The sequence below is a fragment of the Sparus aurata genome, chromosome 8 (genome assembly GCF_900880675.1).
Source record: "Sparus aurata chromosome 8, fSpaAur1.1, whole genome shotgun sequence".
Classification (NCBI taxonomy): domain Eukaryota; kingdom Metazoa; phylum Chordata; class Actinopteri; order Spariformes; family Sparidae; genus Sparus; species Sparus aurata.
In genome coordinates this window covers 386,362-400,988 of record NC_044194.1, presented here as the reverse complement: position 1 = coordinate 400,988, position 14,627 = coordinate 386,362, and the positions used below count along the sequence as shown (strand labels likewise).

The 14,627-nt window shown below is 44.9% G+C and overlaps 2 protein-coding genes across 4 annotated transcripts in view; both read right to left on the bottom strand.

Annotated features, from left to right (window-relative positions):
- LOC115587179 (receptor-type tyrosine-protein phosphatase beta-like) overlaps window positions 1–4,183 on the bottom strand; it is a 45,303-nt gene extending 41,120 nt beyond the window's left edge. For 2 of the 3 annotated variants that reach the window (XM_030426841.1, XM_030426843.1), the window contains exon 1: window positions 3,909–4,182. In XM_030426841.1, the coding sequence (XP_030282701.1) occupies window positions 3,909–3,960 (52 nt within the window). In that variant the 5' untranslated portion in view covers window positions 3,961–4,182. Of the gene's footprint in view, window positions 1–3,908 lie in introns of all 3 variants that reach the window. The other variant, XM_030426842.1, reaches the window with a different exon arrangement.
- Window positions 4,184–7,713: 3,530 nt separating this feature from the next.
- The window catches only part of zfc3h1 (zinc finger C3H1-type containing), a 15,213-nt gene continuing 8,299 nt past the window's right edge, over window positions 7,714–14,627 (bottom strand). The window contains exons 9-25 of the mRNA XM_030425679.1: window positions 13,983–14,136; window positions 13,764–13,889; window positions 13,464–13,641; window positions 13,194–13,380; window positions 12,892–13,080; window positions 12,406–12,643; window positions 12,108–12,213; window positions 11,630–11,828; window positions 11,460–11,554; window positions 11,263–11,367; window positions 11,019–11,123; window positions 10,621–10,783; window positions 10,128–10,228; window positions 9,850–9,951; window positions 9,382–9,421; window positions 9,115–9,177; window positions 7,714–8,396 (exon numbers count right to left, since the gene is read on the bottom strand). Coding sequence (XP_030281539.1) covers window positions 8,301–8,396; window positions 9,115–9,177; window positions 9,382–9,421; window positions 9,850–9,951; window positions 10,128–10,228; window positions 10,621–10,783; window positions 11,019–11,123; window positions 11,263–11,367; window positions 11,460–11,554; window positions 11,630–11,828; window positions 12,108–12,213; window positions 12,406–12,643; window positions 12,892–13,080; window positions 13,194–13,380; window positions 13,464–13,641; window positions 13,764–13,889; window positions 13,983–14,136 — 2,247 coding nt within the window. The 3' untranslated portion in view covers window positions 7,714–8,300. The remainder of the gene's footprint in view (window positions 8,397–9,114; window positions 9,178–9,381; window positions 9,422–9,849; window positions 9,952–10,127; window positions 10,229–10,620; window positions 10,784–11,018; window positions 11,124–11,262; window positions 11,368–11,459; window positions 11,555–11,629; window positions 11,829–12,107; window positions 12,214–12,405; window positions 12,644–12,891; window positions 13,081–13,193; window positions 13,381–13,463; window positions 13,642–13,763; window positions 13,890–13,982; window positions 14,137–14,627) is intronic.

Below are 14,627 nucleotides of genomic sequence, written 5' to 3'. Positions count from 1 at the left end.
CTACTAAATTTTAGTGCAAGAATTGACACTATAAAAATGTCTATTCTACCCAAATTGCTGTATCTATTTATGTCACTACCAGTTAAAATCCCAACCAGTCAATTTCATGAATGGGACAAACAAATTTTGCGATTTATTTGGAATGGTAAGAAACCAAGGGTTAAATATAGTACCTTAACTACCAGTAGGGTGGAAGGCGGTATGTCTCTACCTAATCTTAGAGATTATTACTACGCTGCCCAACTAAAGACTATAATTTTCTTGTGCGACAGTGAATACGAGGCAAGGTGGAAGGAGATGGAGAAAGAATGTAATGGTGTCCCAATACAGGCAATGATTGGAGATCATAAATTAACAACAACTTGTCAGGACCACTTGAGCCCACTTCCCTCATTCACTTTGCACACCTGGTTTGATGTGGTCAAGCAATTACATTTATGGACCCAACTGAAAAAACTCAGGTGGGTTGGACACGACACAGAATTTAAACCAAACTGTATGGATTCTAGATTTAAATGCTGGTCAAAAAAAGGTATTACTGCTTACTGTACCATAATGGTGAAAAATACGTTACAACATTTTCAAACACTGAGAGATAAATACAACTTAGAGAAATATGATTTTTTTACATACCTACAGCTACGCCAATATTTTTTGAAAGAAATTGGGAAAAATGAGGCAATTATGGATCCTAATGAAATAATACAAATAACAGTTAAAGCATACATGGGTGGCTCCAAATCAGTGGTTTCTAAACTTCACCAGGGAATAACAAAGGGGAGGAGGGCTACTACATCCTACTTAAAGGAGAGATGGGAAAAAGAATTAAACGATAAGATATCCAATCAACAATGGGTGAACATGTGTGAAACTGCCTTCTCTACCTCTTGCTCTATGTATTGGCGTGAATTCTGCTGGAAGAACCTTGTTCGTTTTTTTATTACTCCTAAAATGAAGACATACCTGACATCAATAGATCATAACTGTTGGAGAAAATGTGGGAATGATGGAGCAGACCACCACATCTTTTGGAGCTGCCCAAAGCTACAACTATTTTGGGGACGTATTTGGAAAATAATGCAACATATTCTTGGGAGGAAGATTCCGTTTACCTGTACATCACTCTATTTGGGTGACCTGCCAGAGGAAATAACAGGAAATGATAGATATCTTCTGAAAATACTGATAGTAGCAGCAAAGAAAGCAATAACTCGTAAATGGTTACAGACTGACCCACCAACGGTAGACACTTGGCTTGAGGTGATCGTAGAGATCCATAAGATGGAGAGACTGACTTTTTTACTCAGACTGAAGAATGACTTGTACATTACAAAATGGTCAAAATGGAAAGGATATTTGTTAACATAAGTTTTAAGGTTGTGTCTTCCGTTTTGTTTTATTTGTTTGGGTTTTTTTTTTTTTCTACCTGGTCTGCCCTGTAGACTATCCAACACAGAACCTTGTTCAAACCCCCTTGTCCATAACACTGAATGTAAAATCTGTTGCATGAAAGTTGAGGATGTGATAATTAGGGGTGGTGAAAGAAATCGATTATTGATTAATCGCGATTATAATAATGACAATTATGAGTCGATTATTAAATTTCCAAAAATCGATTTAAAAAAATAAAAAGTAAAAAATAAATAACAGTTGATTATTTTTTTTAAAAATAGTAATACAAACTGGAGTCTTTCTCTTACTGGCTTCCGCTACATGGTCCACAGTCTGTAGCCAAGATATGTTATTCCATCCCGGAGCTTTTTCACACTTAAATTGATTCCAAATCCTTAAAAGGAGACAAAGCTTTCCGTGCAAGAGTCCCTCAACTCTGCTCACAGGGTAGCAATAACCTGCGATGCCTGGACATCCAGAGCTACAGTCTCATACGTGACCGTTACAGCTCATTATGTCAGCAGTTCATGGAAGCTAATGTCCTACGTACTTCAGACGAGAGCTATGGATGATAGCCACACAAGCGCAAATATGTGTGAGTTTCTCAAAGCAATGGCAGACGAGTGGGGAACAGAGAAACACGCCCTGGTTCTCGTCACCAACAATGCTTCTAACATGAGTCCGGCTGCTGAGCTTGGCAGCTTTCTTTTAACAGTGAAACACTACATTTAACACAAAGTAAAAAATAATCATTTTGATATTACAGTTACACTATACAATATTGAAGGTGCTGTGAGGTGTTACTCCCAAGATAAGTAAAATAATTCAGCAGCTGACTGATGTTAAATGGAAGATCAATAATCGTTAATAATCGAAAATCAAATCGATAATCGTTAATAATCGATTTGTAATCGAATCGAGACTTCAATAATCCGAATCAAATCGAATCGGGAAATTGGGCTGATTAACCACCCCCAGTAATAATGCTGCCCGGCAGCGATGTTTGATGAACTGTACTGTTAACCGTTTCTGTGTCAAAAAAGCTAATAAAATCTAAGTTGAAAAAAAAAAAAGCTCAGAATCAGAAATACCTTAATAATCCCAGGGGGAAATTAATTTTGTTACAAGCTCCAGATATACAAACAACATATATTATACAAGCAACCTCCATTAAGTACAAAATATAAATATATATATAACTATATATATATAAAAGATCAAATGTACAGTTTAATAATGTTCAAAAAGTGCAAAGAAAAATGATTGTCCGTGTTTGAGTCAGGTTACAGAAGGAGAGGTGTCTGGCTCTCGAGGGAGGCGTTATACAGTTCAATGATCACAGGCAGGAAAGATTTCCTGTGGCGCTCAGTGGTGCATCTGGGTGAGAGGAGTCTACTGCTGAATGTGCTCCTCTGCTGGGCCAGTGTGTCATAGAGAGGGTGTGTGACATTATCCAAGATGGACTGAAGCTTGGACAGCATCCTCCTGTCTGCCACGGTCGTCAGAGTGAACTACAGTGAACTACATCGTCTCATCAACACAGCACCAGAACCAACATGGAGCCAACTGGGTCAGAAAAGGTTGTGAACAAGATGAACGTCCCAATGAATCTGCTCATGTTGACAGCTGCAGTTCTGTGAGAGGAGAGCTGGTTCTGATTCGGTTCTGTGAGCTGCTGATATCCAGGAGCAGCTCTACAAGTGTGTGTGATTCATGACACAGTTCAAACGGGATCAATACTTTCCGTTTCTCTTCGTTCACTATCAGACAGAACGTGATGATCTTAATCTTGGAAATCTGCTCACTGAGTGAACGGCTCTGTTTTTATGATCAGTCGTGTAGAAAAAAGATTTATTACTTTTGTTATTATTATTATTATTATGAAGTACAATTTGATTCACGAGCACTGAATATTTTTATTTTTTCAGTTTCTCATTTCTTTTGCTCAACATCTCAGACTAACTAATAATATTTTATAACTTTTAGTTACTTTACAGATTATGAATATAATCAGCTGATAATTGATGATGTGTTACCTCCAGCAGTTCATACAGTCAATGAGCAACTCTGCATCACGAGTACTTTTACTTTTGTACTTAAAGTACATTTTGATGATAGTACCTTTTATACTTTGACTGCAGTAAATGTTGGAGTACATCACTGTTACTTGTCTCAATATATTTCTACTGTGTGGGTTAATTTTCCTGCAGTGGAAGAAGTAAAAGTAGCTCCTGTCATTAATGACACACATATATCTGATCTGAACATGAAATAAGTTTACTGCAGGACTTTTACTGAGGTAAAGAATCTGAATACTTCTGATTTCTAACTACTTTCTGAATAAGTTAGCTCCTTTGAATATAAGACACTGTTTCATGTACCCAGTGAGTACCTGAGTATTTATACTGTAATCTGATCTGAACTAAAAACCTTTTGTTAGTGATTTGATCTCAAACACACACACACACACACACACACACACACACACAAAGAACATCTTCATCATCAGTACTCACACACACAGCTGAATGTGACGAGCATAAAGAGCAGCGGCGTCGGAGCGTCCATGTTTCTGTGCGTCCTGTAGCCTCAGATGAGCAGAATGAAGAGCTGAAGGGAAGTGAGTGTTCGTGGGGAGGAAAGAGTCAGCGAGCAGCGTTTCCTTCTATTCAATTGTTGTGGACGTTTCACAACCAAGGAGTCTGACGGAAATACCAGAGTCCATCGTTCACATGTTCACAGCCCTGATGAACCTGAAGCATGGCAGCTCACATACATGTCAAATTGTCATAATTATGATGATCATAATAATCACACAGAGGCAGGAGGAGGAGTCAGGTCACATGAGACGTTAACACATTCAGTTACACGCTCACTCTGGGTGAACTACTCCTTTAAAGGTGAAGGCAGACAGGATGGAGATGGTCGGCCATGTTTGTTCTGCCTCATGGATGTAAAATCATTGTTCACATGTAAAAGTACGGTTGGATAAAGTAAAGTTCAGTCTTTGTTACACCATCCTGAGTGTTGAACGTGTTTTCCTTCAGACGAGGCAAGTCTCCGTCCTCCAAACCAACAATCTGAAAGTTTGTTTGCAGCCGTTGTCAGCGTCACATATGGCTCAGTACAGATCAACGCCGCAGAGCTCATATACAAAGATGGGTGACAACAGGGTTAGCAAACAACAACAAATAGCAAATAATAACAAACAACAACAAACAACAGTGAACAACAGCAAACAACAACAAACACCAGAAAACAATAACAAACAACAGCAAACAACAACAAACATCAGTGAACAACAGCAAACAACAACAAACACCAGAAAACAATAACAAACAACAACAAATAACAACAAACAACAACAAACACCAGAAAACAATAACAAACACCAGTAAACAACAGCAAACAACAACACCAGAAAACAATAACAAACAACAACAAACAACAACAAACAACAGTGAACAACAGCAAACAACAACAAACACCAGAAAACAATAACGACCAATACCAAACAACAACAAACACCAGAAAACAATAACAAACAACAGCAAACAACAACAAACAACAGTGAACAACAGCAAACAACAACAAACACCATAAAACAATAACGACCAATACCAAACAACAACAAACACCAGAAAACAATAACAAACAACAGCAAACAACAACAAACAACAGTGAACAACAGCAAACAACAACAAACACCATAAAACAATAACGACCAATACCAAACAACAACAAACACCAGAAAACAATAACAAACACCAGTAAACAACAGCAAACAACAACACCAGAAAACAATAACAAACAACAACAAACAACAGGAAACAATAACAAACAGCAGTTAACAACAGCAAACAACAACAAACACCAGAAAACAATAACAAACAACAGTAAACAACAGCATATAACAACAAACAATAGCAAACAACAGCAAACAACAACAAACAATAACAAACAAACAACAGCAAACAACAACAAGCAAAAACAAATAACAACACAACAACAAATAATAACAAACAATAGCAAACAACAGCAAATAACAGCAAACAACAACAAACAACAACAAACAATGACAAACAATAGCAAACAAACAACAATTCGGTTTGTGAATAAACAAACTAATCAATGAAAATCTGAAAATAAACCAACATGTCCGACACTGTAAGAGTTTCTTCTGGTACCAGTCAGCTGGTCGCCTTCAAGAGAGTCTGAAAGTGACGTTGCAGGCTACTGCTAAGCTAGCTGCAGGTTGCTGGTTTGATTCCCCTGGTCTGCAAGATACTGAACCCCAAACTGCTCCTGATGAGCTGGTCGGCACCTTGATTGGCAGCTACCACCATCAGTGTGTGAATGTCTGAGTGAATTACTGTCACTTGCACCTGCTCAAGTGACAGGTGCGTCCTCACCTGCAGTTCTCTGGACTCTGCACAGGGCTGAAACTCTTCTGACCCTATCCCTAACCCTCTGAGATAACTGAAGATCTTGATTTAGATTTCAGTCTGTAGGGGGCGATGCAGCCTCGAAGTCTTCAGTTGTTTCATTAAAGATTCATTCAAACTTGTGATAGAGGATCTGTTGGAGCAGCTTCTACACCCTGCCCCCCTGCAGACATCCTGTCCTGTCAGGAGGAACATCTCCTCCACCCTCCACATCCTGACTGCAGCCATTACTCACGACAGCATCGACCTTCACACACCTCTGACAGGCCTGTGTGTGTGTGTGACTCAGTAAAGTCATTGGTGTTGGAGCCTCAAGTGGTCGTCAGAAGAACTGCAGATTTTGTTTTTTTGGCTTCAATACTCCGGTAGTGTGTGTGTGTGTGTGTGTGTGTGTGTGTGTCATGTCAGGGTCACACTTGTGTGTTTAACCTCTGTTGTTAAGAAGGAAGCTCCACCCTCAGCAGGAAGTCATGCTGTTTAACCCTCGAATGCAACATGATGAAGTTATCACATTGTTGGTTTCCTCCCCCTCTTCCTCCTCCCCCTTTTCCTCCTCCAGTCAGGACATTCATTTGTCCTCTCAGAGGTCAGAGGTCAGGGGCTGGGCATGTGCCCAAGGTTCTGCTCTCTGATTGGTTGAGGGCATGTCATCACAGAGGAAGACGATGTTTCCAAAACTCAACAGAGGGGATAGAGCTTTATGACTGTGTGTCTGTGTGTGTCTGTCTGTGTGTGTGTGTCTGTGTGTGTCTGAAGGTTTTGTCAGCAGAAGATCTGATCTAGAGTTTTTAAAGTTGTAAAGTCGTTGTCGTCATGATGACGCTGGTCCTGCGCTTGTTCCCACTGAAGGAATGTAACTATGTACATTTACTCAATTACTCTACTTAAATACTGTTCTGGTACTTTACTTGAGTATTTCCAATTTCTGTTACTTTACCCTTCCACTCCACTACATGCATCTGATACCTTTAGTTACTAGTAACTAGTCATCACCCTCTTTAATCCAGACATTCTTCTTTCTTTTCAAAACCTGACCACTACATTACCCACAATGCAACTGAGCCACTGAGCAGCCATAACTCGTCTGTTCCCTTCACGCCACATGAAGGGAACGCCTGCTTCTCTATATGGTCTATATCTATATTCTATATGAAATACAATGTGTACATGCTTGCTGTGTGTCAGTTCAGGGTCTGCATCCTCTGAAGGACTCGGCCTTTGTGGTCTGTGAAGGCGAGTCCTTCAGAGAGACCTTGTTAACCTCGTCAGCCGTTGTTAAATGTGACGGTCTAGCCTTTGGAGCATTTCCTGGTTCCGTCACCAGATGTTTTACCCTTACGTCACGATTTCTGCTGCCCAGGCCCGCGAAAGTGTCGATCTACGTCACGTGATGTCGCTATTTTCTCCCTTTCTTTCTTCTTTCTTCTTTTTCGGGCACGTAAAGAATCTTGGGATATGTGAGGCCACAAAGGATCGTAGTGGTGCATCCTCCAGAAACAGGGAGAAGGAGGAGCATCTGGAGGAGCCTTCAGACTGGGACAGACTTCATGTTGTGATGTAATCAGCCTTCAGATGCTCCTCTGAAGGATGCACACCTGAACTGAGACACAGCAGCAGTGAACTATGATGATGTCCTCCTCTGTGATCTCATCTGCATCGTCTCGTTTACGTGACTCATCATGTAGTTTTTGGACTGTATCAGTACAAAACTTTCTGTAGATTTCTTTTATTTGGTGTTTTCTTATATTTCCTGACGCTGAAGCAAAAGATTGAGACTCTGGTGACACAATGAAAACTCTGGAGACGTTTTATCTTTTCCTCTTTAGAAAATAATTTAATAACATTTAAATGGAACAGATAAAAAAACAACAGTGAATGCCGGCTCTCCTCTCCTCTCCAGTACTCTTTAATCATGTTGACAAAAAGAAAAAGGACAGATTGCACATGAGAGCGGGTCGCAGGTCCGACGAGTCCGGACGGACGAGGATCAGTCTCTCACTCTCTCTCGCTCACATTCAGACCCGATCAATAATCAAAAAAGTTTCTCTTTGATCACTTTTACAAAATTAAAGTCTTGTTGTTCCTCCGGAGGCAAAGAAAAGACATCCTTTAAAAAGACACGGGGTCAAACACCACAGTGATGTCACGTCCGTCCCACACACCCCTCCCCCCCTCAGGGAAGTAAAACAAACAGGGAGGAAATGGAACCAAAATAAAGTGACAGAAACAAAAAGGAGGACATGAATCAAAGGAACACTGAGCGTCAGCAGCAGCAGCAGCTCGATACTTACGTACGTGATGACAGTTAAGTGCAGCAGGGAGGTGAGGGGAGGAGGGGGACGTCTGTCTTACCTCGTCTCATCTGTCTGATCTCACTCAGTCACTACAGCTGATCGATCGACTGATTCATTGATTTGAGTTTATTGAGCAGCTGACGGTGTCCCTCACTGGTCTTCTGTCTGATCACTCACTGAGACTCACGCCCACCTGCCGACATCTGTCCACCAGCCTCGTCAGTCTGTCCGTCTGTCCTCCTTCTGCTGCCTCGAACAGCAGCCGCTGCAGGGGGAAGAGGGGGACAGAGAGGGGTGAGGAGGGGGAGGCAGCAGCTCAACACCTCTGTGTGTGTGTGTGTCTGTCTCTGTGTGTGTGAGCGTGTGTGTGTGTACAGCTGTAATTTAAACACTGGGTCACTTCAAGTGTGTATCAGGATAAAACCAGCTGACACATCCAAGAATTCATTAATCAATAGTCATCTGTGTTTCTTCTTCAATAAGAGGCTCCGTGTCCGCGTCGTGTCACTCTGAGTCCAATCAGCAGCGAGCGTCTGCAGGTCAACTCTTCAGACAGGCTCCGTCTCCTGACGATAATACTCACTGGATCTTTGTCTCCTATGGATGATGTCATCACTCACATCCTCCTCCTCTGATGTCATGATGTCAAATAAAACACAGACCGATAATAAACCTCAGAGGACCAGAGTCCATCGCACGGACGCCGTCTCTCCCCCGCAGTGACACTGTGGCCCTCTCCACCTGTGGAGGTGGAGTGCCTGCATGATTCCTGCCCTGAAGCTCAGTGTGAATGTGACGCCTGTGACCTGACGCTCCTGACCGCAGTCAGCACCTGACTGCCTGAAACAAACACTCTGCGGACACGGAGACCCTTAATGAGTCCACTACAGCCGAGCCTGGCACACCTGAAGAGAGCCAGTGTAAACTGTCTGTGTGTGGTGTGTCTCCTGAGTGTTAGACAGGAAGTGAAGGAGGTGATTTACATGTTTCCACAGGGCAGCACACAGTGGGAGGTGATGGAGGGCCTGCTGATAGAGAAGTCGCACCTACAACAGAAACAACAGACAGTAAAAGAGGGAGGAGGAGAAACAGCAGACGGCGGAGCGTCCAGTCAGTAACATGAAACAGACTGCAGCCAACACATAAAACCTGCAGAAGAAGAAATCAGGTTCAGTAAGAACAAACAGGAAATGAACCTGGTTATGTGACTCAACTTCCTGTCGATTTTCCTCCCTCCATCACCGACTTACCTCTGATCGCTCCTTCAGCTCCTCCTCCACAGCAATCGCTCTGCCAAGACACAAACACAGCTTCATTCATCCGTCCGTCTTCAGCACGCCACATGTTCACACTCAAACCAACAACTCCGTCTGGGTTCCTGTCTGCCGCCCCCATCACAACACCTCACAGGTAGACTTTGTGTTGGAGTGGCAGCAGCCACAAACCTCATCATGAATCTATAATGATTCATCAGACATCTTAAACAATCAAAGATTAGCAGAAAACACAGAAACAAACAATAATTCATGTCAGAAATGTTTTGGTCCAGTCATCATTTATCCTGGCGACCTTTAGAAGGCCCCGCCCCCCAGGTTGGGCCTCCCTGCTGTGTGACAGACAGGATGAGACTTTATTGTTGGTTTTCATTCGTTGACAGTAAACAGATCATCATCAGACTCGTCCTCCTCATTACGTCCGCAGGGTTTCTGTGCACTCACATGTTCCAGTTGGCCAAACACTTTGGAGAGTTACTGCTCAACATCCTCGCCTGGAACTTCAGCTGCTCCATGTTTCCGTCCTGCCACTCCTGACGCAGCAACCTGCGCATCAACGGGGCAACTGAGAGAGCAGCGAGCATCACAGCAACCGTCCTGAGACAGTCAACTACCAGCCTGTCTACTGCTGCCAGACCACTGCACTGTGTGTGTGTGTGTGTGTGTGTGTGTGTGTGTGTGAAAGTGTGAGTGTGTGTGTGAGTGTGTGTGTGTGTGTGTACCTCAGACCCAGCTCTGTGTTGTTGGGCATGGCGTATCTCAGTCTCTCCAGCACCAGTGCATGCTGGGACTGCGGCAAACAGCTGAGGTAAAGAGTCACCACCTAAAGAGCCAATCAGCAATCAAAGCTTGAACCAAGTGTTGACTTCTGTCCACTAAACTGACACATTTGTTAAGGGAGTCTGGGGACTTTCTCCACGGGGACAAAGAAGTAGCCTATATTGTTCCTGTTTAGTGTCTTTGTAACATGTGACATGTTTAGATCAATTACATGTTTCTTCTTTCAGGTTCTGATTTACTGCTGAAATACAAGAAGGCTCCAATGATTCAGAATCTGTCAGAGACAAAGTGTCACAACAGTTCTAACATTTGTTTTAACTCAACAACTCTTCAAATCACTACATTTGTTAATGGAGTCTGGTGATGTTGTCCCGATCACTCAGCATGGACAGTAACGTCAGGTGTGGAAAGGCTCTTCTCTCAGGTGAGTCTCACCTTGTTGTGGAAGGTGTAGCAGCTCCAGAACTCTGCTGAGTTGAAGGGAACCTCCAGTCGAGACGGGACGGTGCTCAGACAACGTTGGACCAGATCTGAGAACAGTTTGGACTGAGTGTTGGGCGGACCGCGGGCCTGTTGACTGCTGCTGAACAGCAGGTAACTGTGGACACACACACACACACACACACACACACACACACACACACTCTGTTGTCTGTCTTGATAGAAAACATGGCATCACTCTCACCTGTTCAGGTAACAAAGGTCTCAGATCAGCTGGTGCTGACGCAGGTTTGATGTTGACAGAAGTTTTATGAGAATCACTCAACATGTGAATTGGAGCTCAGTGAGGCTTCATGACAAACAGACAGACGTCCGCAGGGACAAACACTCACTCCATCCACAGTCTGTGGAGCTCGTCCAGCTGCATGTTGGATCCCAGCGCTCTCTCGAAGGCGTCCACCGTGTCGTCCACGGAGCCGTGCAGCCACTGCCAGCGACTGCAGCAACAACAACACAGTTAACCTCCCAGGAAGAGACACACACACACACGCAGGCACACACACACACACGCAGGCACACACACACACACACACACAGCACGCAGGCACACACACACACACACACACACACACACACCAGTGGATGAGGTGGAGGTATGGCAGCTGCTGGCTGAGCTGCTCCTGAAGCTCTCTGATGATTGGACCTCTCAGCAGCTCCTCAGTGGGAAAACCAAGGATGTGTCTGACGAGAGAAGAATAGTCAGACTCACCTGAAAAACCTAACCCTAACACACACCTGAAGAACCCCCCCCCCCCAACATACACACACAGTACCTGAGGACGTCCACAGGTCTCTTGTGACTCTGCTGGTCCTCGCAGAGACTCAAGATGAATCCTCTGAACAGAGGAACGATGGCGCTCGACTTCTCCTGTAAACACCAGCACAGAACATCAAATACCTGACACACCTGTCACTCATTAAAGCAGCTGTGACCTTTCCTCACCTGCTTCATGAGAAACTTGCAGGAGTGATAGAAAACCTCGGCATTATTGGGACACTCGGCCAGAGCGTGGAGCCACATTCTGACCGCCTGATCTGCGTCTCCTCTCCGGATGTGGAGCTCAGCCAGAGCGTCTCTCAGAGTGCAGGACTCAGGACAGAACTGCAGCAGAGACTCGCAGAGGACGACACCTTCATCAAACCTGTAGAGAGACGACAGACACCAGGCCAGCACTGCTACATGACATCGTCTCATCCCGAACACTCAGACTGTCTCTGAGTGCAACAGTCATTCACATACAGACACACTGTTCTCGTATATCAACAGCACAGCAAACAATGGCTCTGTGAATGAAATCACCACTTTTCTATAGTAAAATGAAATAAACGTGTTGCACAGTGTTTTCACTCTAAAATTAAAAAGCAGCAGCAGCAGCAGCAGCAGCAGCAGCAGCAGCAGCAGCAGCAGCAGCAGCAGTCACCTGTCCAGCAGCGTGTGGAGGAGGATGAGGTTGGTGTGAAGGGACAGACAGGCCAGCGTCCTCTCCCTCTGAGACATCGACTCATTGCTGCACTGGTGGATGGCGTCTGAGAGGGGACGCAAAGATACACAGTTTAATATCAGATGCTCAGCCACAACAAAGACAGTTGACTTCCACTGTGGAACATGACCAATAAAGTTGAAAGTATAAATCTACAAGAATGTAAGAAACAAATAACGAGCCGAGACACACGGAGGAGCTCGAACACGGACGGAGCAGTCGTGTTCGGTGGCTGTACCTTGGAACAGGGCGATGAGGATGTCGGGCGGCGTGCTGACGTCCTGCCGGCTCCTCCAGGGCAGCAGGAAAGACTCTCTGCTCACCAGCCTGGACGGACCGGACTCTGCCGGGTCGTACAGAACGGACGGCAGCCGGTCAAACTCCGTCAGGTGGATGTAACAGAGCCAGAGCAGCGCCCGGTCGCTGGCTGTCAGGTGCTCCGCTATACTCCTGTCATGGGCCGATTTCAAGGCGTTCTGCACACAATTGATCATTTTCACTGATTAGTGTGTATTCAAAGAGATCCAGACTGATCTAACAAGATGATATTCAACCTTTCAAAGCTGAAATCTTCACTGTAGCTGCTGAGATTAAACATCTAAAAGTCGAGGGGCTAAATAACTTCTTTAGGCGTCTGTTGGTTTTTAGGCTACGTCACTGTCACATCAGCTCTGAGTGTCAGCGGATTCAGACACAAAAATGCACTTCTGTCTCAGTGTTTCACCTGAAGAATAGCCAGCGCGCTCTCCATGCGGCCTGTGAACAGGTTCAGTTGGACTCTGTACAGAAGAGCCTCCATCAGCTGGAAGGACAGTTTGTCTGAGACTCCAGAAGACGCCTCAGTGAGGAGAAACTGCAGCAGACGATCACACACGTAGTCCTTCCCCTCGAACGAGCTCTCCAGGTTCAAATACTGCAGAGAGAAAGTCAGCGACACACATCAGTCCGGCTCATCTGGTCCGTAGTCTGTGGTCAATGAGAAGAACAGGTGAGCACACTGCACAGGTGAGAAATCTGGGGACTTACGTTCCACCACACTTTGTAGTCTGGTGCGTGCTCCACAGCCATCTCGCACATCTCCTGGACCTCCTCCCTGCTGCCTCGTCTGGAGAACAGAGACAGGTAGTGGCTCCACACCTCCGGGTTATCACAATTTGTCTCCAGAGCTCGAGACAACGTGTTCAAGGCGGCTTCCAGACACTCTGCTGCAGAACTGTAGACAGACACATCATCTGAAACAGGACAGTCACCTGAGAGGTGAATACGAGGACAACAGCGGGCTGTCTGGTGACTCACGTCTCGTTCTGATTCAGGTATCTGAAGGCTAATTTGATCCACAGCTGAGTGTCTCCAGGACTCTCCAGGACGCTCATCTCCAGGTTTGATATGTCGTCCGTCTCGCTCACAAAATAGCGTTTGTCTTCTGATGTGACGCAGACATCCAGAGCAGACAGGTTGGTCCTGGAGCCGCCGTCTGCAGGAGACACACAGATCAGTGCTGACTGAACTCTCCCAGAACAGAAAGAAGTCACGTTAAACCGTCGAGCTGATGGATCCTTCCAGGTGACATCATGGAGCCTCTGGATGTTCACTCACCGTGTCGCCCAGACGTCGTGTTTCCAGCCGCGGTGTCGTCCTCGCTGTCGTCCTCGGCAGTCGAGCTGCTCTGAGAAGGCTTCGGCCTCCACCTCCTCAGGTCCTTACAGGTGGTGTACGGAGGGACTGCAGAAGAGGAGACGAGTTCACACGTCTGCATACTTTCTCTACAGATACTTTCTCTGATGATGGTGACGATGATGAAGATGATTCACTCACCGTGTCGTTTGCTCTCGTTGACCTTGCTGACGAGGAGGACGGCCTTCTGGTCGACTCCCATCCGGTCTTTGTTTGTGCCGAACAGCTTCTTCATGTATTTTTCTACACAACAGAGCAATGCATCATGGGTAAGTTTGAAACACTTTGGCTGTGTCTGAAATCACTCACTACTCCCTCTATAGTGACTACACAGTGACTACGCCATTTTGTAGTGATGTCCGAATGTCTAGTGGGAAATATTAAACCCTATATAGTGACTCAAAGTATCCCACAATGCATCATGACAAGTAGTGTACAACTGATGGTTACTTACCAAACGGTATTTACCATCATGCATTGCGCTGCAAACTAACGCATGGAGGTTTAAATTCATGTTTCAACTGCGCGACAGTACTGACGTCATTAACGGCGCCGGAGTTTCCGACAGTGTGTTTTTCTTTCTGCCGATGAGCTCTTATACAGTGCAGCAGGATGAGGAGGAGCAGAGAGGAGGAGCAGTGAGGAGGAGCAGTGAGGAGGAGCAGAGAGGAGGAGCAGTGAGGAGGAGCAGTGTTATAAGCTCCTGCAGAGGCTCTGACACAGTGCACTGTGTTGGACTGCCTGTGTAGTGACCAGGCAGCAGGATGAGGAGGAGCAGTGAGGAGA